The 27,586-nt window shown below is 43.1% G+C and overlaps 1 protein-coding gene across 1 annotated transcript; it reads left to right on the top strand.

The window, feature by feature from the left end:
* Positions 1 to 9,125: 9,125 nt before the first annotated feature.
* Positions 9,126 to 27,108, top strand: MLYCD (malonyl-CoA decarboxylase). The gene is made up of 5 exons (XM_058813384.1): positions 9,126 to 9,607; positions 15,831 to 15,943; positions 16,976 to 17,132; positions 18,237 to 18,386; positions 25,826 to 27,108. Exons 1-5 carry the CDS (start codon positions 9,197 to 9,199, stop codon positions 26,357 to 26,359), a joined length of 1,365 nt encoding a protein of 454 aa, XP_058669367.1. The 5' UTR covers positions 9,126 to 9,196; the 3' UTR covers positions 26,360 to 27,108.
* The last annotated feature ends 478 nt before the right edge of the window (positions 27,109 to 27,586 follow it).

Below are 27,586 nucleotides of genomic sequence, written 5' to 3'. Positions count from 1 at the left end.
ATTTCAAAGGTGATGGAAATATTCCATAGACAAGAAGGAGATCCCTGGGTTACTCATGGGAATACCTGAACCATATGGACCTGATAAACACACATCAAAGGTGATGTAAATATTCCATAGGCAGGAAGGAGATCACTGGATTGCTGATGGAAACATCTGAGACGTGTGGACACACTGACCCACACACATCAAAGGAGATGGAAATATTCCATAGGCAGGAAGGAGATCCCTGGGTTGCCCATGGAAACACCTGAGCCTTGTGACACACCCTGTCACCACAGCCTCATCAGGGACATTGCAGCATTGCCCCCTGGAAAGTGAAAATCCTGCACTGTGCCTGCAGAGAAACCCCCAAATCCATCAGCCCCACCCTCTGACCCCTGGGAAAAGGAAGGGCAGTATGGGAATAAATCACCCAGACTTCATTTCCTTCGTGGTGGAAAAAGCCCATTCTTTATTCACAAAGCTCCTTTTATCCCGTTTTACAGACCTGGTTTGGGACTCCAATTGGAGCTTTCTTGCCAGTTACTTTATTGGTCAGTAACAAATTGTTATTCTGCATTGATTGGTCACTCAAACTCTCAGTGTGTACCTGCAGGGAAAGTTGTTTGTGAGAGATAGTTTTCATTTTTTCTATCTCAGGTGTAAAACCAGTTTATACAGGTGTCAGTTGTTTTTTACCCAGGATAGATTGTTATGTTAACCAAATGCTCACACCAGGATTGCTTTCACATGGGAATTTGCAAAGTGCCAGCTTGACAAGGCCAGCCACTGATTTTAGGAGAGCAGGCCTGGTTTTATGAATCCTTTATGATTTTTCTAGCTTACCGCAACAGGGCAGCACCACTGCACATCCTCAGGGATTTACGCACTCATTTACAAGGGCAGGGACACAGACACACACCAGGACTCACAAAATCAGTGCCTTCCCCAAAACCCTTTCCATTTCTGATTTTGTGTGCTGTAAATTGAGGTTGTGGCCCTCACTTATTTCATTCTGTCCTTCAGAGATTTCACCAGCCAGCAGTACAGTACACCAGTACTGTGGGGTTTTTTTTTTTGCAAAAAGCCATCTGCAGCATCAGAAAAGTCTCCTGAAGATGCTTCTCCCCTCTGATGCAACTGTATTTGCTATCACATTAGATGAAATACAAATCTGCACAGTAGAGATTCTTGTGATCCAGGCTGTGGGCAATTTCTTTGGGGTCAATAATCAATAAAAGCTTAAATGAAAACAATCAACTCTACTCCAGCAGTATTTAGATCTCTAAGCAGTAGCAGAGCAACACTTTCATAGATGTTAATTTAAAATTAAAAAAAATAAAATTCAGAGAAGCATTTAAATTAACATATATGTTAATTTAAAATTCAGATAGTATTCATCCTTAATTTACAATTCAGAACATATTAATTTAAAATTAAAAACGTATTAGTTTTTTCCCCACATCCCTGTGCTGCTGGATGCCAGGCTGCTCCTAAACTCTGCTCCCTGTGAAACACAGAGCACAGGGCTCAAGGGGAAGAACATTCTGGAAACTGGGGAGAAGCCCCAGGCATCTGCTGCTCTGAGCTGCTGCAGGAGCTCCTGAGATGGGGAAAAGCTGACAGCAAACTCTTCACAGCAAGTTCTTCCCAACTCTTGGGGGCTGGCACTCTGCAGCACTTCTGATCTCTGAAATGAGAGATTTTGCTAATTTTATTAGGACATAAACTGGGATGAGATCTGCTGCTGGCAGTGAGAACAAAGGGTCTAATTAAGAAGGGTGGAGAGGTTGGGTAATAATTCCCTCAGCAGCCACTGGGGCCTGGCTGATGGCTCCACACCTCCAGGATGCTCAGGTTCAGGGGCTGTCCCAGAGCCAAGGGAGAGCTCTGCCCACTCTCCATGGACTGTGTCCTGGCTATGGTTATTATGGATTTTAGAAGAATTTCCTGCCCTGTTTGGAGTTTAAGGGAATAAATTCTGGCTTGTTTGCTTGGAGAACATTGACTGAGACAGCAGCACCTTCCTGCAGTTGGTGGGGAAAGAGGAACACATCTAGTGAGCTTCTGGAAGGAACACATCTGGGAACCTCCTGGAAGAAGGAGCAAATCTAGGGACCTTCTGGAAGGAACACATTTAATGACCATCTGGAAGGATGAACACATCTAGTGACCTTCTAGAAGGAGGAACACATTTAGGGACCTTCTGGAAGGAACACATCTAGTGACCTTCTGGAACAAGGAACACATTTAGGGATCTTCTGGAAGGGGGAACACATCTAGTGACCTTCTGGAAAAAGGAACACACTTAGTGACCATCTGGAAGAAGGAACACATTTAGGGACCTTCTGGAAGAAGGAACACTTCTAATGACTTCTGGAAGGAACACATTTAGGGACCTTCTGGAAGAAGGAACACAACTAGTGACCATCTGGAAGAAGGAACACATCTAGTGACTTTCTGGAAGAACCTCCATCCTACCACTGACTGTGGAAACAAACCCCGAGAGATCAGCAGAATGTATTTCCCATTCACCAGCCCCTCTGCAAACATCATTTTTAAAGGTTAGATTAACTGGCTGTCAGAGCATTGATTTAATGTTTGGTGGGTTTTGTTTTTTTAAATTCCACACTTGTAGAAATGTTAAGAAACAAAACAAACAGGGTGTAGGAAATGCACAGAAACAATCAAAATGACCAAAACAAACATCACCTTTTCCTCACCATGATTCACTCCTGCAGAACTGGGGGAATAACATGGAGATACCTCAGTGGTAATTGAGCTTTTAGAGGCCTTTAGAGCTGGTGACAGATTAATAGGTTGCTATCATAAATTCTGACATCCTTGCAATTTCTGTATTCCTGGATTTACACACAAACTGAACACTGTAAACACTTCAGTGCCTCGGCTGCAGCATTTCACATCTGTTAAGGCTGCTGGTAACTTTATGAAATAACACCATGTCACAAAGCAAGTCAGCATTCTGCAATTAAACTGAGTCCAGGCACCACAACGATTCCAACAGATAATTTCCCAAACTAATTGCCTCAAGGAAACTCCAGCAACACTAAAAATCAGGTCTGTGGAAGACAACAGTGTAAAAACAGTACTTTCACTGCCAGTAGTATAAACACAAGAGGTTTTAAAGGAGTTTGTTTCCTGATTATTAAGTTGCATGCTGTGTAAAGCAATTATTACAGCTCTCAGTTTCCCAATCTTTGTGTTTATTAAAACTAATGAACGCTTTTAGCATACAGGAGACTAAATAAATTTGCATAGGATTATAACAGGCAGCCTATACTCATCCCTGTAGGCTTAAACACGAACTGTAAAATAAACATTTACCCAGTAAATAAGCAAACTGAAAGCTGAACTCCTCCTTCTTTAATCCAGTCCATGCCTGGAGTTGAATTGGAGTGGGCTGCAAAAATTCTGTAACAAACCTCACAATCTGATGCAGATTTGTTTGACATAAGCCCTAAAATTGTGCTAAAATTATTCTAGTTAGTTTTTTAATTCAATGAAAGCCTTATGGGCCAGCTTAGTTCCTGATTCAGAAATTTCAAGAAGCCTGAGATAGAGAGATTGCTTAGCCAGGGCAGTGCCAAGGTCACTCATGGACAATCCAACCCTTCCCAGGGGTTCCAGTCACAAAAACCAGGCACTGACTCCAATAAACCCCTGGATTGTCAGTGCTGCAGGTCAGTCCTTTCCCTGAGCACCACCCAGCTCAGTAATGAGCTATGCATCCGCTCCTTTGTGATGGAGAAGGTAAAAACCAGAGAGAAATGAAAAGTGCAAAATTCCCTGGGGTTCTGCACTGTTCACAGCCTGAGGCACAGCCCCAGGCTTCCACCAAAAAAAAAATCCCAACTGTTTTGATGAATTTCTCATGGATTTCAGTGAGATTCCCTCCAAACTTGAATCCTGCAGCTTCCTCTTCCTGGTGTCCTCTGTTCCTCTTCCTCCTTGCTCTCTGTTCCAGGTGTTTAAAAATCTAATTTTTACTGCAAGCTGGAGAACAGGGAGTCAGCTTCTCACTCTTAAACTCTTCCTTTTTCTGCAGGCTGGAAGGGAATTTCATTTAGTACTTAGATGCCCAAATTCACACACACACACACACACACACAATCTGTCTCAGCAATGAAGGAGAAAAACTACAAACATTAGTTTGAAAAAACTGTAATAAGGAAGAATTTGCTGCTACACTGAATGGGTTGTGCTATAAGCATAAAAGTTTCATGCAGGAGAAAGTAGTTTAATATTCTGTAGGATTCTGCCCATCTTCTATTAGAGCCAGACATAATTAAAAGTATCTGCTTAAATCTTTAGCCTCATTTTCCTCTAATGTGCCACCTAAGCCTGAACAAGAATTAATATCAAGGAGCTGAATGAGCTGGTAAATGGCAGTAGAAGATTTATCTAGGAATTGAATCACCAATGAAGACTTTTCCAGTGAGGAAAATACAAAATAATGGAAAAAGGAAAGGGATTTTTGTAAAGAGATGGTGGGGAAACAAATCTGGCTGACATTTACCTTTTGTTTTTCATACTAAAAGAGAAATTAGGGTTTTTTTGCTCTTTTTCATGATACCAATATAAATGAGGGGGAAAGAGTAGCTGGAAGCCTCTGTGGGAGCAATCTCTGTGATAATTGCAAGGATTCTGTGGCACCAAGGGTGAAAAGTAGAATATAGTACATGAATTTATAAGTCATGTAAGAATTTACATGACTTATAAATTCATGTATTATATTCTACTTTTATCTACTATCAACCCTGTAATGGCAAAATTGAGTATCAGATAATAAAGCAAATACATTCAATGCTCAAATGATTATTGGCATCTTTCAACATTGTTTTTAGGACCCATGGCTGAAAATAAAAAGTATTACAAACTGTTTAACTACGCCTTGAGATATTAGGGGCATTTCTTAAAATCTCCAAGAGCTTTGGTTTTCCTTAAAAAATATTTGATAAGACATTAGAAATGGTCGACTGTCAGTTATAAATATTCTTACATTTGGTAGAAAAAAAAAGACATATAAACCAGAGTTTTATGATAAAAGTTCTGATTCTGCAGCACCCTAAATAAAAATCCTTAGATTCATAAATATTTCAGAGAACTGCTGGATAGAAAGAGATGAATCACTTACAAATATTGCCATGATCAGATTTCAGGGTCTGACACCTCTGCTGTTCAGTACTTGGTGTCATTACCTGGAGAACAACTCAGTGCAGGCAAATTCAACAGGAAAAACTCAGGAAGGAAATCCTGAACGCAGGCAGAACTAAAGCAAACTGCAGTTGTGAGCACAGAGCTGATCCTGCAGGCTCTCAGTACAAGCCTCCTGTGCCTAAAGCCAGGTAGTTCTATAAAACAATGTATTTATCTAAAATTAAGATTAATTTTAGCTGAACACTGCCTACAGCTCTGGAATGTTGCTATCTCATTTTAAACACCCAGCTTGGGGAGCTGGAACAAAAGCACCCTCAGAACTGCCTGTTTGGAGGGGCTGAATAATTGAAGAGCAGAGCAAAAAGCTGAAAAGATCCTGCTTTTTACTCAGTAACTACAGCAAGTTTGCTTTTTCCAGTATTTTATGAGATTTATGAACTCTTCAAAATGGGAGACTTGCTCATTTAAAGTAATTTTCCAAACTCTGTTCTGAGCTATTACAAAATGTGCTCAGAGCTTCCCACTCTGCTCTCCCACTGCAAGCACTGTGCTGAGAGGAAAACAGAGGAGGAGACCTTTTATTTCCTCTTATCAGCCTGAAAAGGGCTGGTTTTCAGCTGATTACACAGATATCTTGAATATTTTTTAAAATATATTTTTTAAAAAAATCTGCAGTTTGAGAACTCAAAAAGAGAAATTTGTGTATAAACTCTGTTATTACAAGAATAAGACATCTTTAGGACAGAGAGGGGTTTGTCAGATGTTTCCTGGCAAATCTCCCTTGGACGAAGACTGTGCAGGCACAAACACAGATTTATTGGAAATCATTGGCTCCATCTTGTTTCTTTTGAGGTGAACTGAAGCTCTCTTATTCTCTTGAATAATAGCACAGTCAGTTTCCCAGCTCAGACTCTTGTCCTAGATACATTTATGTGGCATTCTGCATGTAAGAGCAAATACAGAAAAGAAACAAAACAAACCCCAAGCCACGGGACTGTCTTCATTTCCATCATAAATCAGTTTGTCTTTGCTAAGGAGGAGTTATTGAGCAGAGGCAAATAAAATACAGAGCATGTGTTTTATTTTTACCTAACATTTGAACAGATTAAAGAGAAAAAAAACCAAAGAGGATCAGATTGACTTGCTCAAATTGACTTCCCATCTTTTATTAGCTTCTCTTTTCGCTCAGAGACAAAATTTACAATTACTGAAGTGCAATTAGGCTCTTTCAACCTCCAGTTTTCCAATAATAACATCCAGTTTTGTGTAATAAACCTTTTCAAGAGTAAAGGTCCATGGTGGCAAGGCAGATCTGGGGAAGAGGGGCTGGAATTTGGGATGAGGGTGACATGACACATCCAGCCCTGTGCAGAAGGGTCTCAAAGCCTCAGGTCCTCACAGCTGTATTTTCATTTTCCAGGCAGCAGCTGAAGCAGATAGTAAGTTTTCCCTGGGGAAAAAAAGAAAAAAAAAAAAAAAGGAAGTAGTAGAATGTTTCAAAAGAAATGTCTTACTTGAGAAAGCCTTACAAGCTGCACCTCAGAGGGTTCTGGTAGCTGGTTTTCATTTTTCGTGGCCCTGGGTCATGCAGGGGAGCTCTGTTCTTGCAGCAATCCTACCCAAGGCCAATGTGAGAGTGCTGTCAAAATGGAAAGAACAGAAGCATTTCTAGATAGGATTTTAAAAAGGATTTGATCCTGAGAAATGCTGACCATTTTCTGGCAGCTTGGAGCCTTCATCTTTCATCAGCACTCTCCCCCCTGTGCTAATATCTCTATCTCAGCCTTCCTGAAATTTCTGAATCAGGAACTGAGCTGGAACAAGGCTTTCATTGAATAGAAACGACCAACTAGAATAATTTTGGCACAATTTTAGGGTTTATATCAAATTAATCTGCATCAGATTGCGAAGTTTATTATAGAATCATACATTGAACAAGCACAGCAGGTTCAAGATCATTATTAAACATATAGAAGGAAAAATTCATTTTCTAGCTCTCTTTTGTTAAAAAGAGGTAAAATAAAAGTCTGTCCACCTCTTTTATGAAATAAAAAATAAAAGTCTGTCCACCTCTGAAATAAAAGTCTGTCCACCTCTTTTATGAAGCATGACTAAAAACATTTTATTTTAGTTTTCACGTGGAAAAAGTTGTACTTGTCTAATGCATCCCTATTTAAAATGGGAGAATCGATATTAAAATATTCCTATATTTTCATATAGAAACATCACCATGAATTTTGGAGGAAGCTCTCACCTACCCCTCTGTCTCCAAAGACATTATCCTGGGAATCTGGCACAGACAGAGCCTCTCTGGCAGCCCCTTCCTTTCCTGGGCAGCTGAAGGAGAAGGACTGACCAGCCAACTCTGAAGGCTTTTTATTTAGCTGAAAATTAAGTTCTTAAGGTGGGAAGGGATTTTCTGAAGCTTAATTCATTGCTAATGAGATTAAAACTTTTTTAAAAGTCTTTTTAATATATTTTAATGCTTCTAAGTAATGTTTTTCCTCCCTTAAGGGTATAATAGTTTATCTCATGACCCTCAGTTCCCTGGGACTATACTGCTCATGGTGGTTTTTTTTATTTTTTCCTCTTCCTTGGGAATCTCTTACATATTGTTCTAAAATGTGTAATTAGGCAGAGCTCTCTTTGTGTCTCATCACTGCCAAAGAGGGCTTGATCCTCTCCTCAATTCTTATTTCTAACACTGAGAATCACAATTCCCTGTGCTTTTAAGGACAATTGCTGCTCAATTCTAACCTCACTGACATCATCACCTGTGTGTTTTGCTGCTTTAATGTCTAAAGGAGGCAAACCCTTAATGTCCAGAGGAATTTTGCCTTTGTAAGCCTGAGCTGGAGCAGGATGGAGATGTTAAACTTCATTTAAAAAAGGTCCTGACACACTTGAGAGTGCACTCTTTGGGCTCATGATGAATTTTTTTGCCACAGGGCTTTAAGAACAGGCCAGGCTCAGGTCTGTAACTCAAAATTGCACAACCAAGTTTGTGTTGTTTCCTGCAGAGGTTTCAGAGCAAAAACTGCAGCAGGGCTGTGGTCCCTGAAGGTATCAGCAGCTTTCCAGGAGCCACAGCCTCCTCAGGACATGGGGCAGCTGCCCAGGAAATCAGATTTGTTCCCTGCTGTGCACCAAGCCACACTTGTGTCACTTTTAGTCACACGTGGATGATTTATTTCAGACTTGTGCAAGCCTGGTGTTCCACAAAGCCAGCACAGCCCAGCAGGAATACGGGAGCCACGGGGGAGAGGGATCCAGCGGACAGAGGAGGACACAATGGACAGTGTAAGGTCATAAACTGAGACAGGGGAGATTCTGATTAGGTATTTGGGAAGAATTTATTCACTGGTTGGGAGGTCAGGCAGCCCAGGGAGGTGTGGAGTCACCATCCCTGGAGATGTTTAGGTGCCTAAATCGGGCATTTGTTGCTGTGGTTTAGGGGTTACAGTGGCAGCGCTGCGTGAGCACTTGCACTGGATGATCCTCTTCCAATCTTGGTAATTTACGGAACCACAGAATCAGTTCGGTTGGAAAGGACCTCTGAGGTTATCAAGTTCAACTTGTGACCGAACACCAACCAGAGAGATGACTCCACCGCCTCCTTGGGCAGCCCAACCTTTCTGTGAGGAAATTCCTGCTAACGTGCAGCCTGACCCTCCCCTGGCACAGCCTGGCACCGTGTCCGATATGACCGTGCGGTTCCAAAGTGCAGCGCGGCGCATTCCGAGGGCAGGGCGGTGCCGGGGGATCCCCGGGCCGTGAGGGGCCAGCCCGTGACCTGTGATCGCCACACTCAACATGGCGGCCGACACACCCCTCACACACCCCCAGCCCCGCCACGCTATCCTCACTTCCCATTGGCTGTGCGCGCTGTCACTCTGCGGGCTCAGCCAATCAGCGCGCGCGGAGCGGCGGGCGGGCGGTGCCGCGGCCTGCGGCGGTGAGCGGGATGAGGCGGCTGTGGCCGCTGCTCTGGGCCGCGCGGGGCCCGCGCCGCCTCTCGTCGGGCGCTGCCCCGGCCATGGAGGAGCTGCTGCGCCGCTCGGTGCCGCCGCTGCCGCCCTACGAGACCAAGGAGAAGGCGCCGCCGCCCGCCGAGCTGCGCGGCGCGGAGTTCGTGAGCTTCTACCGCGCGCTGCAGCCCGGGCCGCCCCGCGCCGAGCTCCTGACCCGCCTGGCCCGCGACTTCGGCGTGGAGCACGGGCGGGTGGCCGAGGCCGCCGCCAAGGTGCTGCAGGCCCGCGAGCAGCGCAGGGAGCCCGGGGCGCTGCTGCAGGCCGAGGACCGGCTCCGCTACTACCTGAACCCCCAGTACCGAGGGCTCTTCCAGCAGCTGGGCCGCCTGGAGGGCGGGCTGCGCTTCCTCGTGGAGCTCAGGGCCGACCTGATGGAGGGGCTGGCGAGCAAGGCCGTGGATGGGCCCCACGTCAAGGTGAGGGCTGGGCTGGGCTGGGCTGGGTGGCTCCGAGGGAATTTGGGGGGTGTGATTCGGGGCTGTCTGCTCGTGGTGCTGCTTTGGGCTGGGAGGCAGTGCCGGGAAGCCAGGTCACTGTTTGGGGGTTTATGGGTGCCTCAATTCAGGAAGGACCTTGGGGTGGGTGCAGAGAAGGACATTGGAGTGGGTTTAGGAAGGATATTGGGGTGAGTTCAGGGGAAGACATTGGGGTGGGTTTAGGAAGGACATTGGAGTGGGTGCAGGGAGAACATTGGGGTGGGTTTAGGAAGGACATTCCTGGGTTGGGTTCAGGGAGGGACAGTGGAGTGGGTTCAGGATGGACACTGGAGTGGGTTTAGGGAAGGACTTTGGAGTGGGTTCAGGAAGGACATTGCTAGAGTGAGTTTAGGAAGGACATTGGAGTGCTGGAGTTGGTTCAGGGGATGGGAAGGGTCTAGAGGCCAGGTCCGATGAAGAGCTGCTGAGGGAGCTGGGAAGGGACTCAGCTGGAGAAAAGGAGGCTCAGAGGGACCTTGTGGCTCTGCACAGCTCCTGGCAGGATGGGACAGCCAGGGGGGTTGGGAGCAGGGACAGGAGGAGAGGGAGCAGCCTCAGGCTGGGCCAGGCAGGCTCAGCTTAGACATAAATAATAATTTCTTCGTGTAAAGGGTGATAAAACATTGGAACAGACCAGAGGGGTGGGGCAGTCCCCATCCTTGGAGATGTTCAAGAAGCCACTGCTGATGGCACTTGGTGCCATGGGTGCTGCTGGTGACAGGCTGCACTCGATGGAGCTCTCCAGCAGGAATGATTCCATGGCTCTCTGGAGGGACACCAGTGACTGTCCCCAGGCCGTGGCAGCAGTGGGAGCTGCCTGTGCTGACAGGAAGGAGCTGGCCCCTGCTATGAAGCAATAGAGTGGCACTGGGAAGTGCTGGCACACAAAACATTCTTTTAAAAGTTAATTTACAGCAGAGCTGGGCTTGGTTATTTTTCATGTTGCTGTTTCAGTTTTTGTCCTCTCTCTCTTATGTTCTTTTCATGTGTTCTGTTTCTTCTTTTCACCACAGGACACCGATTTTCCACTGTCCTTATAAACAGTTGAATTTCTGATGAGCTTTTGCAGTGCACAGAGTGAAATTTGCTGCGAATCTGTTTCGTGGGTGCAGCTCTTCCTCCTTCTGTTCAGAACCCTCTCACCTGCAACATTTTACATTTCCTGTGCCAGCATTTTCCTCTTGAGATTTGTTACATTTTGCTTGCTTACTTCACTTTGCTTATTTCAGCCCTTGAAAATCGACTCTGGTGAAAAATTGACAACATTATGATCTCAGGTGGCAAATCATCCAACAATTGCTTCTAAAACATTTCTTCATCTTTCCATAGGATCTAGAAAAAGTCAGTGAAAAGTTCAAGTTGCTGGCAAAAGATAATGAAAAAGAGAGCAATTTTGTCAAATTGATTTATCTATAAAGCTCCTTCCATAATTAAGCAGTGGTTGGAGTGTATTTGTAATCTTGGCTGTGTGTTGATCTACTGGGAAAATAAAGAAGCACCATCATTGTTAAAAGTTTGTCCATAAAAAAGTGTTTGGTGTTTGCCTATCAAAAGTCCTGTGCAGCCATTTCATTAGTGCAGAGCTGATTTCAATTCTAACATAAAGACAAATGTGCAACAAGAGTTTTATAACCTTGTGTATATTTGTCTTTTATTTGTGTCTGCACTGACAAGGAAATTGGGAATAAAATTAAATGGATTTTCTTGATGCTGGTGGAGAATTGAAGAATGCATTATGTGGCTTCCTGGGATTTTGGTTTTGCTCAAAATTTCTAAAATATTTCTCAGTGAATCCTTAGTTTTTACTTTGTAATTTGAAAGACCTATTAAAACTGGGATTGCCCATTGCTGTGTTGTAAATATGAAATATTTTTCTATTTTCTCAGTACTATCAGCATAAAAGCAGCTCAGGCTGCTCAGATATTGGGTGATGAATGATTTCTATTTTGTGTTTGTTCAACAGATTGCAGTAAAATATCATCTTTAAGTGATTAAGACACTTGAAAGTGCTTGAGCACAATTCACTCATTGTCCAAATGTGCAGAAATGTGGGAAAAAAAAAGAAATAATGATTTTAATTTTAAGATGTCCAGTAATGTAAACCACAAGAGCCAGGAGAGTTTTCAGCAGTGCCATTATCACTGCAGTAATTACTAATTACTATTAGCAATAAAAAAGCTGAAACCAGTCCCTTTTAATTGGTGTCACTACTGAATCCTGTTTTGCTGGTGGGGATTTTCTTCTAATATCTCACCAGGGATATTCTCTATGTAGATTCTGAAGGTAATTTGTGGGGAAAAAATAATAAAATAAAAAAAAAAAAAAACAGAAAAAAAAAGCCCTGAAAGCCTACCCAAACCAAACAAACCCCCCAGCACAGACACCTTCAAATATTTGGCAATATCAGAGTACATCTGTAAGTCCCAAATGAAATAAAGCAAATTGAAAACTTCAAACTTTCCAAAAAACATGTGAAAACTCCACTCTTGTGATGGATATTTTATTTAGTAGCCTGAGAGGGAAAGTGAAATAGTTTCCTCATCAGAGAAGTATTTCTTCTTAATAAAATAGAATTAATTGGAGGTTTTCATAAGAGTTTTCTCATTTGTTGCCCAAGAAATAGGTACTTGATGTGAAGATTTAAAAGGCTGTAATTTGCTGTCTCAAAGTAAGAACATGGAACAAGGAAAAAAAATAACCACAATTTATTAGAGTTGGCTAGCAGGAATTTAAGTATAGCTGATAATTTGAAATACTAATCTGAGTGTGTCTTATTGCTCAAATTTAAGATTGGGCTGCTGAATAATGAATGTGTTTGCTTTTCTTTTTAATGAAGTGTTGCAGATGTAATTTTTATGGCTAAAAAGGCATCTGAAATGAAAATAAGAATTTACATACCACTAAATTTCCAAAATAAGAGAAGCTGCCACTAAATCTGCAAAATAAGAGAGCCAAACTTGAGCCTGGCCTTGTTGGAGTGAAGCTTTTTGGAGATGTCCTGTGCACTGAGATATTAAACACAAGTCAGAATCTTGTTTAGATGACCTGAGTTAAGCACAGTTTTGGGTAGTGGAAACTTTGATGTCTTTCTGCACTGAAAAGTTTTGTCAGCACAGAATCCTGGAAGGGTTTGTGTTGGGAAGGATCTCAAAGCCCATCCAGTGCCACCCTGTCCTGGCAGGGCCACCTGCCACTGTCCCAGGGTGCTGCAGGCCCTGTCCAGCCTGGCCTGGGGCACCCCAGGGATGGGAGCCCACAGCCTCTCTGGGGAACCTCTGCCAGGGCCTCCCTGTCACTGACACATTTCATGGAAAATCTTTTCTTTAGGTTTCTTCCTCCTGAGAAGCTGAGAGGTCTCAGAAATGAAATATAAACATTGGTTATCTGCTGCTGTGGGATGCAGCAGGTGTGTCTGGGATTGGTCTCATGTGGTTGTTTCTAATTAATGGCCAATCACAGTCAGCTGGCTCAGACTCTCTGGTCAGTCACAAGATTTTATTATTTCATTATTTTCCTTTCAAGCCTTCTGATGAAATCCTTTCTTCTATTCTTTTAGTATAGCTTTAATATAATATATATCATAAAATAATAAATCAGCCTTCTAAACATGGAGTCAGATCCTCATCTCTTCCCTCATCCTGGGACCCCTGTGAACACCATCACACCCACCCTGTGAGGGGGCAGTTTATCCCTAACATCCCCTCTAAACCTGCTCCCTTTCAGTCTGAATCCACCCCTGTGTCCTGCTCTCCAGGCCCAGCTGGGGTTGGACTCAGTGCTGGTGTCAGATCCCACCCACTGGAGCCATTCAAATTCCTGCTCAGTGCCTTGTTGTTGTATAAAACTTCATTATTCACAACTGACAGGTTGTTTGACTTATAATTCCCCAACAATATCAACAATATTTCTTTTCTCCCAAATTATTGCTGAAAGCACTTGTGCTTCTCCTTTGCTTACAGCTGCCTTGCTTTGTCCAGCTGCCCCCTGCAGCAGCCCTGGAATGGAAACAGCCATTGGCATCCTTGCTGAGCCCTCAGAGGAGCAGAGCTCCTGACTCCAGTGCTTCCCACTGTTCATTTCCCTGCAGGATGAGTGTCCTGAGCTCCTCCTGAGTGACTGCAGGAGCTGCAGAGCGGGAATGCTGCCAGCAGGGGTGCTGCCATCCTGCTCTGCTGCTGCACTGCAGCTGAACTGCTGCTCAAAATGCGCAGGGATGGCACGAGAGCCTGAGGAATCTGTTCCTTTGCCCCCAGATCTCACAATTTCAGCTCATTTTTCTGGTTTACAGTGTGCCCTTACAAAAGAAAACAAACCAAACAATCCTGGAGTGCCTGGAGACTTCCACTACACCGTGGGATGTCTGACCAAAGTGATTTATGGTTATTATCTAAAAACTTCAGAGCTGTGCAGAAAGGATTCACAAGGGAGGTACCTTAAAGTCAGAATAAACAAACCAATCAGAATATATTTGTTTAGAAAAAAGGTATTGAAAAAAAATATCATGGAGGAGAGAATTGAATGGTTGTTTCTTCTGTGTTTGAATTTTTTTTTTACTAGTATGTTAATGAATAAACCTGTCCTTTCATTCAGTCTTGGAATACTTGTAGCAGTTACTTTGGCCAGCAGAAACCTGCTTTGATGTTTGTCTTTTGACAAGTGCCTCTGCAACTTACCTTATAACAGGAAATATTTCTGTTTTTTATGACTGTCCTGAGACTACATCTGAATTTAGGAAAACTTTTTTAGTTTTTCTGATTAGATTTATATATTTTTCCAGTTGTTTTTCTTTCTTGTAGCAAGGTAAAGTACATAGGAGCTTAATTTTTATCTCTTCTATGTGCAGCAGTAGCTATTTAATAAAAGTTTGAATGGAAGATGAGGAGGTTTTGTTTTGAAGGAAATGGTTATTAAGTTAGTTCCAGGTAAGCCCAGGTTTCTGATCAGGCTGCTGGTAAGTTGCTATCACACTGTGTCTTGTGTACAAGGCAAATGGAAGAAAGCAGAACAAGCTCTGGAATCTCTTTTAGGGATATTCATGCTGTGCTGAGTTCAAGAATACTTGTTAAATTCAAATAAATTTAGACAGGAAATCTTTAATGATACAGGCAGCAGGAAACTGGTAGGGAATATAAAAATCACTATTAGAGTGAATCACTGTTACAGAGAAAGGCTTTGACATTGCACTTGGGTTTCATCTCTTACTGCTCCAAAGCTGGTTTGATTCTCCAGTTCTATTGTCTTATGCTCCTGGGTTTTATTTTTCTTGCTCAAATATTTTCATGTTTTTAGAGAAGAAAAATTCTGTCTGCATCCTGTTGAAAAATATTTCCATGGTATTGAAATCTGAGCTACTGTGAGACTGCAGCCTGTGGTCAGGTCTGCTTAAAACCTTCTACCCGTGGTCTGTTGTTTGTCCACAGTGTTTTTCCTGAGCTTCCCTGTCCCTGCTTGCACTACAGACAATCCCTTCAAGGATTTTCCTGGCTCAGTCCTGGGCTGTTTTGTGGTTAATCTTCTAAAGCAGATCCATAAAGTTTCCTTTAAGCTCTCAGTGTTGTAGTTGGAGTCAATCAGAGTTATCTTCTGCCACATTTCCATGTTCCACCTTTCTCATTCAGCAGCTCATCCCCTCTTTGTTCTGGTGCAGGAAATGAATGGAGTTCCCAAGAACATGCTCTCAGCTCAAATGAATGGAGTTCTCAGGAACATGCTCTCAGCTCATCCCCTCTCTGTTCTGGTGCAGGAGATGAGTGGAGTTCTCTCAGCTCATTCCTTCTGTGTTCTGGTGCAGGAGATGAGTGGAGTTCTCAAGAACATGCTCTCAGCTCAAGTGAATGGAGTTCTCAAGAACATGCTCTCAGCTCAAGTGAATGGAGTTCTCAGGAACATGCTCTCAGCTCATCCCCTCTTTGTTCTGGTGCAGGACATGAGTGGAGTTCTCAAGAACATGCTCTCAGCTCATCCCCTCTCTGTTCTGGTGCAGGAGATGAGTGGAGTTCTCAAGAACATGCTCTCAGCTCATTCCTTCTCTGTTCTGGTGCAGGAAATGAGTGGAGTTCTCAGGAACATGCTCTCAGCTCACCCCATCTTTGTTCTGGTGCAGGAAATGAATGGAGTTCTCAAGAACATGCTCTCAGCTCATCCCCTCTCTGTTCTGGTGCAGGAAATGAATGGAGTTCTCAAGAACATGCTCTCAGAGTGGTTCTGCACAGGATTCCTCAACCTGGAGCGGGTCACATGGCAGTCACCCTGTGAAGTGCTCCAGAAAATTAGTGAGTAAGTGCTAAAGGCTCCTTGATGAGGAGGTGATGGAATGCTTGGGACTGCTGAGATTCTCTGTTTTCAAGACTCTGCTTTTCTGAGCTGAAGGCAAAGTATAATTATGAAATATTTGCATTAACGTGCTGAGAGCCCAATCTAAAAACTGATTGAAGTAAAGAGTAAAGGGATCATTTGTGCCATGATTTGATCCTGTAGCTCTCACCCTGCACTGGTAGAGTGCTGTCTTTCCTTCCAAGTTTCTCAGTTACTCTTCCCACATTCCCAGAGTGGTTTTTAGGTGGAGTTTAGGGCAGTGGTTTTGGCTGGTGAGGTGCACAGGATCACCTGTAAACTACATGTGAAGAGAGCACCTTGGTTTTTATACAGTGTGCTCTACAACACTGATTTCTGAATGTGTAACATTGATTTCTGAACCTTCAGCATTGATTTCTGAACCTACAACATTGATTTCTGAATGTGTAACATTGATTTCTGAACCTACAACATTGATTTCTGAATTTCTGTCAAACAGTCAAAGTTGTGAAGAAGTTGAAAATTACTACATTATGTGGTGGGCCACCTTATTGTATAAAATCTTGAAGAAAAAATAATCTCTAGAATGTTCTGAAAGTACATTAGTTAAGTGTTGATGAGACAAAGAGAACTCATACAAGCTGAATGCTCCAAATAAAAATAATTAGTAATATTTAATTACTCTTTGAGGTAATTTGGCAAACACACCAGTGAGTGGGTGTGCAATACTCCTTTACAATCCACTTTGGCACAGCTTGCTGACAATTTTGTGTTATTCACAGCCTGATTCTTGTTTTTTGATTGGAAAGTTTTGTCACTGACATCAGTGGGAAAAGCACTGAGCTTGTGGGGCAGCTGACCTCTATTTTCAATGAAATAATGAAATGTTTTAAATGAAATAATAATAGCAATAACAATTATAATAACAAGAAATATAATAATAATGATGATGATGATAACAATGATAATAAATTAATGACAATAGTAATTTTATTTTTAAATTCTCTCCCTGAGTTCTGAAGCTGTGCACCCTGTGAGGAACTGGGTTGATATGAAGAGGAGAGTTGGGGCCTACAGGAGGTGCTACTTCTTCTCTCACTGTGCCATCCCAGGAGAGCCCCTGATTGTCCTGCACGTGGCACTCACCAGTGACATCTCCAGCAGCATCCAGGTACAGCCCCTGAGGCATTTAGTGCACAGCAAAGTGCTCAAATTGCAATGTGCTTGTTTAAAAATCCACAATTCCTTATAATTTCGCAATATTTGCTTTTGTTTCATGTAAGTTTTCTCGGCTGTTCAGGTGGCCTGGAAAGGCCCAGGGATGGCCTTGAAGAGCCGGCGCTTCAAAGGACGAGGAGAGACTTCTGATCTTGTCTCGGTCTCGGTGTTTATTAATTGTTTATCTAAAAGATTTTCTTTCAGCCCAACAGAGGTCTGCACAGCAGCCAGCCATGAGCACACTGCGAGCCCCCGGGGCGGTCACTTATCTTTATACCCGAAGTTACGTGTACAATATTTATCATTTTTCCCCAATACCTTTTACCCTTATTAATTGGTGCACTTTTAGTAATAACCAATCCCAAAGTGCCACCATCACCACAGAAGATGGAGGCCAAGAAGAAGAAGAAGAAGAACAGGACACGCCCCAATTCCTCCATCTTGCTTCTTTAGACCCCCCTGTACAGAAATCCTAAACCCTGTGTTTTACACTCTAATTAACTTATCCCTTCACCATTCACCCAGTGAAATCCTCCCATCCTCACACAGGTGTCGTCTCCTGTGTCGGATCAAAGTGCAGCCACCAGACACTTCTGGCAACACTCCAGGACTCCCGAGCCCCCCAAGGGTGGTCTCGGCCACTCTGCACCTCCATCCTGAGGTGCTGAGATCCCACAGTTTCATATTTTAAGAGATGAGAGAATTAGCTTGTAAAAATTACAGGGATATTTTGTCTGTCTTGTGTATTATTAAATTGAAATTTTGAGGGTTTGCTCAAGAGTAAGAAGAATAATAAAAGAAATACATTGAGAAAATGAGACTAAAATTTCAAAGTGGTTGCAATTACTTCTGAAAACTTTAAACTATATTACAGTTTTTCTCTGCACTTACTAATGAATAAGCAGCTCTTCCTAGGTTTTTATCAGATTTTTATTGTTAATGAATAAAACAGTGGGGAAAAGTGTTAATGCATTTAAAAATTAAAAAGAAAAACCTCCCCATAATGCTGATAATAACTATTATTAACATTTTTTATTTTAAATCCTGATTTTCCCAGGCCATAGTGAAAGAAGTGCCACCTCCAGAGACAGAAGATCCAGAGAAAATCACAACAGCAATTTTCTACTCCATCAGTTTGACTCAGCAGGGCCTGCAGGGGGTGGAACTTGGCACTCACCTCATCAAAAGAGTTGTCAAAGAGCTGCAGGTGGGTGTGCCAGGGGGGCTCAGGGTCTGTTTGCCCAGCATGGTTTAGTTCCCAATTCATGTCACTGCTCAGCCCAGGAGCTGCTGGGGCTTCCCTGCACTTGGAACTTCCTCCTGAGCAGCCTTTGGAGGTGTGGAGAGCTGGAACAGCATTTCCTGAAGGGCATTTCCTGAAGGGCATTTCCTGGAACAGCATTTCCTGCTCTTGCTTGATATCTGCCAGGTGTAGATCCTGTTCCTGACATGGTCAGTGGGAATTCCTTGTGTGGTTCCTGAAGTTAAATGAGAACATTTTTGTTGGAGGTGGCTTTGACAGACCTGTATTCTGTCTCTGATCCAACTTAGTTGTCCCTCAGTTGACAGGTAAGAGCCTGATCAAGATATTCACTCTTCAAAGTACCTGACAGTGCCTTTTCCAAAATCTTACAGCTGCTCCAGGAACAGAAACATTCCTATTTATTAATTAATTAATTGCTTTGTTTGTTATATTGAATTGCCACTGGTTATTTATGCAGTGTGCAGGCATGCCCTGAATACATCTACTGAGAAAAATAAAAAGGAGAGAGATTTCTTTGCCCTGGTATGTCTTGCAAAATAGTAAAGAAAATGTCCTAAAAGTCTAAAGAGTCTTTTACTATCTTCCAGTCAGTTCTGTTAATTTAGATAATATCACTGCAGGCTGAGGGATTATTGTTAATAGCTTTAGTACTTGGAGAGCCTTCCAAGCAACTGGAGAAAGGAGTGAAAATTCATGTACAGGGTGGTGTGAGAAGTCCTGCACTGAGCACATTAATTTATTTAATAGTCTTTACTACTTAAATTGCTGACAAATCTACCACTTAAAAGTAATGATCACTGCTTGTGTTTTTATTCATTGTTTCACATCTGGATTAGTAACCCTGTCTGGAAAACTGTCTGTGATTTAGAGCTTCAGTTCTACTTACAAAAACATCTTAAAATTGGATGCTCCAAACTTCTACTGCCAGAAAGTGATAGATTATTTAATTGCTGAATCATAGCTAGCTACCCTGAAGTAGAATTGTTTTTTTATATTTTATTCTTAATGGCTTTTTTGGCTGAATTTTGTTGCATCTTGCTTTTGGAATGTTTTTTAGATTAATTGTTGAAAATGCAGTAGTCCAGGTATAATTAGGCCATGCCATCTGTCTGATCTTGACTGAGGGGAAATTGGAATAAATTCATGCAGTTATCTGCTTTCACATCTGAAAAATAATGTCTGGATAATTGAGTTGCTCTCATAAAATAACCCAATTGACATTGTATCTGTCCATCACTAATTGCTTGCAACACCAGCAAAATTTTGAGTTCCAAAGGCAAACAAACTCATCATGCTTAGATAACCTAATGCAGGTTTTAAAATTCAGTGTGTCCAACAAAAGTGTGGTTTGTATTTACACTTATGGCAAAGTTTTTACATTTCAGTGTTTGAAACCCAGCCCCTCTTCAGTGTTCATCAAAGGAAACCCTTTGCTGGGATGCCTTTAAATACATTTTAATCATAAAATTAATCCCTCAGTCTTAAATAACTTGAGAACTTGAGTGCTTTCCATGCAGTGCCAAAGGTGGAGATCTTCCTCCCTACCCAGATTTCTTGTGAAAAACCTGCTGGTAGGAAATTGTTGAGTGACAAATTGAACCTGGACTGAGGTGTTTGAGTGTGCACAGATTAAAGGTACAACAAGCTCTGTGCATTGCCCTACACCATTCCTGTTTGGAAGGGAGCCCCTCTAGGGTTAAAGAAGATAGAAAGGATAGTCCAGCAATATTTATCCACTGGGGATGTGGCTCTCTAATAGTTTTTTCTTCATGTTTGATGTTCATATTTTTCTCTCTTCTGTTCTTCCCATTCCTTCACACTTTCTCTGCCTTCATTCCAAAGTGTTGTCCTTTAGTTTGTCTCAAATGGTTCAAGAACCATTTCCCACTGCACATTTTACATCTGTGAAGTGACCCTAAATAATTTTTCTGTTGTTCCCACAATGGTTTGATGCTCTTCCACAAGGCCTCCTCATTCAGCTTCAGCTGCAAACATTGTGCCTCCCATCCCATGGGACCTCACCCCTCAGAGGAGAGAGAACTTCTGTATTTCAGCTTCAAAACACTTCCACTGTGGAATTTCTACAAAGTCAGGGCTGTCTAGGCCAAAGGCAGGGCATGCAGTGAGTAAATACTCTTGGCAGCCTGTTTTGCCTGGCTCCCAAAATTCTGGAAGTCCTTTTCAGTGGATTAATTGCACACATGTGCTCTCTTTCTCTCTGCTCAGGTGCAGCAAAGGACTTGCCAAGGTTGTCTCTATTCAGGTTGGACATAATTCTTGGGAGCAGAATTACAGGAGGGACACTTCAGGAGGGACAAATGGTGCACAGGAGTGCTGAGTGGACTTGGTGACAGCAGCTGAAACAATCCAGCCTCAGCAAAAAAGTCCTGGGTCAAAAATTGCATCTCATTAAGCCAGTGTCCAGCAGCCTGTGTAAAAATAGATGGGTGAGGTTTCTGGTAGGAGGAGGATGTTTTATATCACCTTTGCATGGCTTTGCAATAAACAAATCTCTTTTTCAAGTGCTGCTAAATCACCGAGTGTTCCAGGCTACAGAAGCTGAGACTCTCTCTAATTTAACTGGTAATAAAATGCATTGGGAGGAGGAGACCATTTGAAAAGGTTGAAGATTTTGTTTTTCATTTTATTTAAATTGATGATTAGGACACTTTTGTAACTTGCCACTTGAGCTAACTGTTGGGAACATCTATTTATCTGCAGAATTCTGTTTCAGTTGTGTTGTCCCAAGGTGCTGCAAGCTCTTAAAACTTCGTTATCCTCCAGTAAAAATCCTTTACCTGACTTCTACCTTAGTGTAACCTGCTCTGACACTTCTACTTGTAAGTGCCCCTGTAACCTCCAGACTGAAATCCCAGCTGTTGTTCTTCATGAGGAAAACTCCAAATTGGGCCTGTCATGAATGTGCATCATTAGGTCAGGAAAAGATATGGACAAAGTTAGGAGTGTGCTGAGAACCCCTCTGCATCAAAGCCTTCATCTGATAGGATTTCAAAAAACTCTACTGAAATCTTGATCTAAACTAGGAAATAATGGCTGTAAATCCAGTTACTACCATAGTCCTTAATATCTCATTAATACACAATTAAAATAGAATTTCATTTTTTAGAAATCTTGCTAATTTGCCTGAACTGGTCTCTGCTAAGCATGAGCATGTGTGTGGCAGCACTTGTCACCTTCAAAGGGTGCCAAGCACTGATTCCCTCCTAAAAGCATTCCTTGAAAATGGGTTTTTACTGGGATTATTGGGAAAACTGGTGAGGATTTCACACCTCCGCTGTTAGTTTGAGGCACTGTGTACAAATGGGTGGCTGCTGCTTTTGGGTCTCATGAATTTAAGCAGGTGGAGGATGGATGAAGTTGAGGCACAAAATGGGGTCCTCAGTTTCCCCTATGAGCACAATTTGCAGTTGCAATCCTTAACCTTCACCTGAACATTAAGATTTCACATTTACGTCAGGAATTGTTCTGTATAATTGGGGTAGGGGGGATATTCTGGAGATCAGAATTGGACCTGTGTCACCTACAAGGGACATCCTGTGCTGCTTCAGGAGCAGATTATTCAGTTTTGGGCAGTTTCTCAACAAAAGTTTGCCACACAGATAATATAGAAGGGGTTTATGTACAGGCTGCTGTTGTTTCTGAGCATATCCTGTTGGGATTATTTTAGGATGAATTCATTAGGCCACTGATACCACTTTGATCTCAGTTGTCCCTGCACAAATCTGGGAATAGGCTGTGCAGGCATTCTGTGCAGTCTCTTGTTTATATTAATGTATATAAAGCAGGGAGCAGGCAGCAAAAATGATCTCTTGTATTTCTGAAATTGAAGCTTGTGTTGTTCCCAGAAATGAATTGAATTTTGAAACCATTTCAGACAACTACAAAAAAGCAAACAAAGCCCAAATGGAGTGCAGGCAGATCATTTCTAGCAAGCTGATAGGTGCTGGTGAACGAGGAGGTGGATGGATTTCTCATTAGCCAGACGTTTAATTCCCAATGTGTTTATGGCACCCTGAGCAGTCTGTGGCTCTGCAGAAGGTACAGCGTGGCAATTCAGTCAGCAGATGACAGACACAGATAACTGTGCTGAAGCCTTTGAGAAAACTGCTTAGGATTTTATAGCCTGTGGCATTTGAGGGAGAAAACTGATAGCTGCTGTGTGACTCAATAGAAGGCTCAACAATTGGTGGCAGATTTTTGCTTTCTGCTTGGGCTGTTGATAATTGCTACCTTAATTTGATCTAGGTGACCTGGGGAGATCATAATTTCCAAAACAGGCTTTGATTTCATTGATGAAAAATGTGACCTTGGACTGCAGCTTTCAGAGTGCAAGACAGTTTCAGATGAGATAGGGATAATGGGGGAAATCTGTGCTCTTCTGCAAGGAAAGGAAAAAAACAACAACAACAAAAAGCAACAATCAGACACAGAAATCTACCCTGAACCAAAACTAGCAGCTGTTTCTTAATGATGTGTGGGTTTCTGACAGACAAGTAAACATTAATGGATCTCCACCAATAGCCTTAGAAACCAGCACATCAATTTAGCAAAACATAAATATTCCCACTCCAGTGCATTTATTTATTTTTCTACGAGAAATGGATGCCTCAGAAAAGCTTCTGAATAAAGCTTTTATCAGATATGTAGTAGTTGGTGCTGTCACTTCAAAATGGGGTCACTTCCCCATGTCTTATCTGTCCTGAGAAGTAAAAACCCACAATTTCCCATTTGGTGTTTTTAGCAGTGAATGAGCTACCAAACTGTGAAGTGTTTGGGGTGTCTGGGTGAGAGGTCACTCCTGGAAGGGGTCATGAACAAGGAGCAGGCAGTGCCCCAGGAATCCCTGTCACTGTTTCATCAGGAACTTTGCAGTGGTTGTTATTAGCACAGAGAGAGGGGAAGAAATAATTCATTGTCCCTTTTGTCCTGGTGGGAGGTGCACAGGTGCCCTGCAGGCTGATGGGATTGGCATTGGTGCCCATGGAAGGATCAGGGTGCTGAGCTCCTGAGGGACAGCCCTGGCAGCTCTGCTCAGGAGCAAACAGGAGTGGGAGAGATGGCTGTAAGGGAACTTTTTAATTTTATGAAATGCACATGCAAGGAAACCTGATGGTTGGATTTCACAGATGGTGTTAAGGACATCAGCCTTGGAATTACTCTTAAAAATGAAATATCATCATGTCTTTCAGTGGAAACCTGAAAAAAGTTTCTGTTTCTTTACTAGCATTTCACTATCTGAGTGTGGCAGTTGCAGCATTTGTGAGCATGAGCCAGTCTGGGAGCTCTGATTACAAAAATGCTGTTTTGTTCAAAAAGATACAGAAATGAGTCTTTTTAGGAAATAATTTGCTTGGTTTTCTCTATCTGCTTCTCTAAGGAGATGAAATGAGGTGTTCCTTTGATAAGGTGTAACTTGATCTGCTTTTCTTGTCCCTGCCTGGTCCCAGAAGAATTCTGAGGCTGCCTTGTTTAATTAACAACGAGCTTCAGGGCAGGGCAGGTGACCCAGCTGTGTCCCCAAGCCCAGGGCTGGCTGTGTGTCACAGTGACCCAGCTGTGTCCCCAGGGCTGGCTGTGTGTCACAGTGACCCAGCCGTGTCCCCAAGCCCAGGGCTGGCTGTGTGTCACAGTGACCCAGCCGTGTCCCCAGGGCTGGCTGTGTGTCACAGTGACCCAGCTGTGTGTCACAGTGACCCAGCCGTGTCCCCAGGGCTGGCTGTGTGTCACAGTGACCCAGCCGTGTCCCCAAGCCCCAGGGCTGGCTGTGTGTCACAGTGACCCAGCTGTGTCCCCAGGGCTGGCTGTGTGCCACAGTGACCCAGCTGTGTCCCCAGGGCTGGCTGTGTGCCACAGTGACCCAGCTGTGTCCCCAGGGCTGGCTGTGTGCCACAGTGACCCAGCTGTGTGTCACAGTGACCCAGCCGTGTCCCCAGGGCTGGCTGTGTGCCACAGTGACCCAGCTGTGTGTCACAGTGACCCAGCCGTGTCCCCAGGGCTGGCTGTGTGTCACAGTGACCCAGCCGTGTCCCCAAGCCCCAGGGCTGGCTGTGTGTCACAGTGACCCAGCCGTGTCCCCAGGGCTGGCTGTGTGTCACAGTGACCCAGCCGTGTCCCCAGGGCTGGCTGTGTGTCACAGCACTGAAGGCACAGGACAGCAGGGCCAGGTTTGCTGTGGGAAGGGAGGAGGTTTTGGGGAGCCAGAGCTGGATCCCGGACCCTGCAGCTCCCGGGCAGGCTGCAGGTGGCAGCTGTGCAGCTCTCACAGCCTGGCAGCACCAGCTGAGCCCTGATGGCTTTTTCATGGGTACCTCGGTAATCCTCGAGGTAGAAAAGCGCCATTTGTAGTCATTTAAAGACAATTTTCTGCCGACGTTAAGATGCTTCTGTAATGTTGATGAATGTCTTGGTTCTTGCCTTTTCTTCTGTTGGAACAGTAATTAAAGCAACACTGGGGTGGTTTCAGCTCAGCTCTGTCTTCCCTCTGTTCCTTGGCTCCCCACTCCTCCAGGAGGGTTGGCTGATCCATTTGGGTTCATTCCAAGTGACAGTGACTTTATTCTTACTGGTGAGCCCCAAAGCTAACACAGGTTTCCTTATGTATGTTTTGATTTACATGATTTCATAGTTAGCAAGGTTTAATCAGAAGTTAGCAGGAGTAGAGAAGAAATTTTATATTTACATACAATTTATTTATATTTAAATATATTTTTATATATTTATATGGTTGAAACTAGTGTTATACTTGCAATAAAAAAAATATTCACACACTTTGTATTTCTTGCTGGTTTACGGAATATCATTAAAGGTAGCTGGCCTTTATAAAGAACTTAGTTCAAAACTTCAGGAAATACTTTTTTCCATAAAAATCTAAATATAATACCTCTTGATTTTGCAATAGATTAAAATAATAAACTGCCCTTGATATTAAAAAATAAGTTATTTATGAAAAATAAATAGTATTTAAATGGTTTTCCAAACTTGCACATCTATTAAAAAAATACTGTCTTCAGAATCACTTCTTTATGGCCTGTGATTTTATGTTTATTTCTGCCTGTAAAAGGATAACAGCAGAACCCAGTGGTGTTAAGTACTGCAAAAGTGCTTTTATGAGATGGTGTGTGAGGAATGGATTCAGGCAGTGTTAAAATTTTCTGTGTGCTCCCAGTGCCTTCTCATCACTAACCTGTTACTGCCAGGGGGATTTTTTCCCATTTTTTTGTGTCCATGTGTATCAGTCCCTTCTCAGATTCCCTGGTTTTCACTTGCCAAAAGGCCAAGGCCATCAGCTGCCCTTTGACTCGAACTTCTCTGTGTCAATCACGACCAAACTCATGATTTCTTTTTTCTCTTTATTTCTCCAGAAAGAACTTCCTCAGATAGAAGCTTTTTCCACACTTTCCCCTATCCCAGGATTCACCAAATGGCTCGTTGGTCTCCTCTCCTCCCAGACAAAAGAGCAAGGAAGGAATGAACTTTTTACAGAATCTGAGTGGCAGGAGATCTCCGCGCTCACAGGAGACCCCAGCAGTAACACACTGAAGAAACTGCTGAACACCAACGAGTGGGTGAGGTCAGAGAAGCTGACCCAGGTGCTGCACTCGCCCCTGATGAGGCTCTGTGCCTGGTACCTGTATGGGGAGAAGCACAGGGGCTATGCCCTCAACCCCGTGGCCAATTTCCACCTGCAGAACGGCTCGGTGCTCTGGAGGATCAACTGGATGGGGGACAGCAGCCCCAGGGGCATCGGCGCCTCCTGTGGCATGATGGTCAACTACAGGTATTTCCTGGAGGAGACAGCCTCCAACAGCGCCCTCTACCTGGCCTCCAAGCAGGTCAGGGCCTCGGAGCAGGTGCTGGCCTTGGTGGCCCAGTTCCAGCAGAACAGCAAGCTCTAGGGGCACATCATCACCATCATCATCATCATCATCATCACAGTGAGTGGTGCTGACTGTGAAGAGCTGTGCTCACCTGCACTGTCTTATTTCAATCAGAATGTGCTCAGGGCTACCTGGGTTAGCAGGTCTTGCTCACAAGGTGTGCTCCACCTGCTTGAATCACCTGTGGTCTGTATTAATGGAGAGTAAAATCTTCTTCATCAGGTACAGCCCAGGGGTGACTAAAAAAATACCTGAGCCAACATTATTCTGTTGGTAGTTTATTATATCAGCTGTGTTTGAAAAGAGCTGCACTTCTCTGTCAAAATGCTGCTATAGATTGTTCACAACCAAAGTACCTGGAATTAAGGTAAATTTGGGGTCAAATATATTATCAAAACAGCAATCTACAGTTTATTTCTACAATATCTGTCTTTTGCACCCTCAGAAAAATCTCATGTAAAACATCCTGGTATTTCCTGTTTAAATCTAAAACTCACAGAACCTTTGCTTTGCTGGAGGGTGGAAGAGCCTTGCAGTAATGTTGAAAAATCAGGGTCTCAGTACAGCAGGTATGTTATGTTAGATTTGCATGTTTGGCTGCTAAAATGTAATGAGCAATAAGGAAGTGTTCAGGTAGGAGAGAACAAAGCCAGACTGTTACTTGGGAATCAGGTGAGGAGTCTCTAAATATGTATTTATATGTTGGCTCTGGGAATGTTTTAAGTTGATAAAGAGCTTTTTTAATTACGAGGTAGGTGTGATTTATAAACCAATAAAACAAACTTTCTCAATAAATCATGGTTTGTGGATTTCAGCATCTCCCTCCTTCACTTAGTGACCCTTGACAGCAGTTTCACCACACACTGAACGCTCAGGACATTCCTGTTTTTAACAGTGAGCTGGGCTTGGCTCCATTCTCTTGGGCTTTCTAACCTTTCTCAACTGCCTTAGAATTCAGGTTTCAAGGCGAAATTTAGCTGCTTGTATATCACATACAAACCATTCTTGGCTGGCAGGAATAGAGCAAGAGAACCCTCTCCTTGTTAAACTCTTCAGGTTTGAGGGAACCAGGTCACACTTCAAGTGCAAGAGTTGTGAAAATGCAATGAGTTTGAAAGATGGTTTTATTTTGAAGCAGGAGGAGCTATGAGGGCAATTAAATCTGCATCCTCCTGGCCATAGTTCAAAAAGAGCTAATGCTTCTGCTGTATTGCAGATGGAAATACAACATAATCCCATATTCTT

Source organism: Ammospiza caudacuta, chromosome 13 (assembly GCF_027887145.1).
Source record: "Ammospiza caudacuta isolate bAmmCau1 chromosome 13, bAmmCau1.pri, whole genome shotgun sequence".
Taxonomy (NCBI): domain Eukaryota; kingdom Metazoa; phylum Chordata; class Aves; order Passeriformes; family Passerellidae; genus Ammospiza; species Ammospiza caudacuta.
The sequence above is the reverse complement of the archived record's forward strand: the minus strand, read 5'-3'. Positions and strand labels throughout refer to the sequence as shown.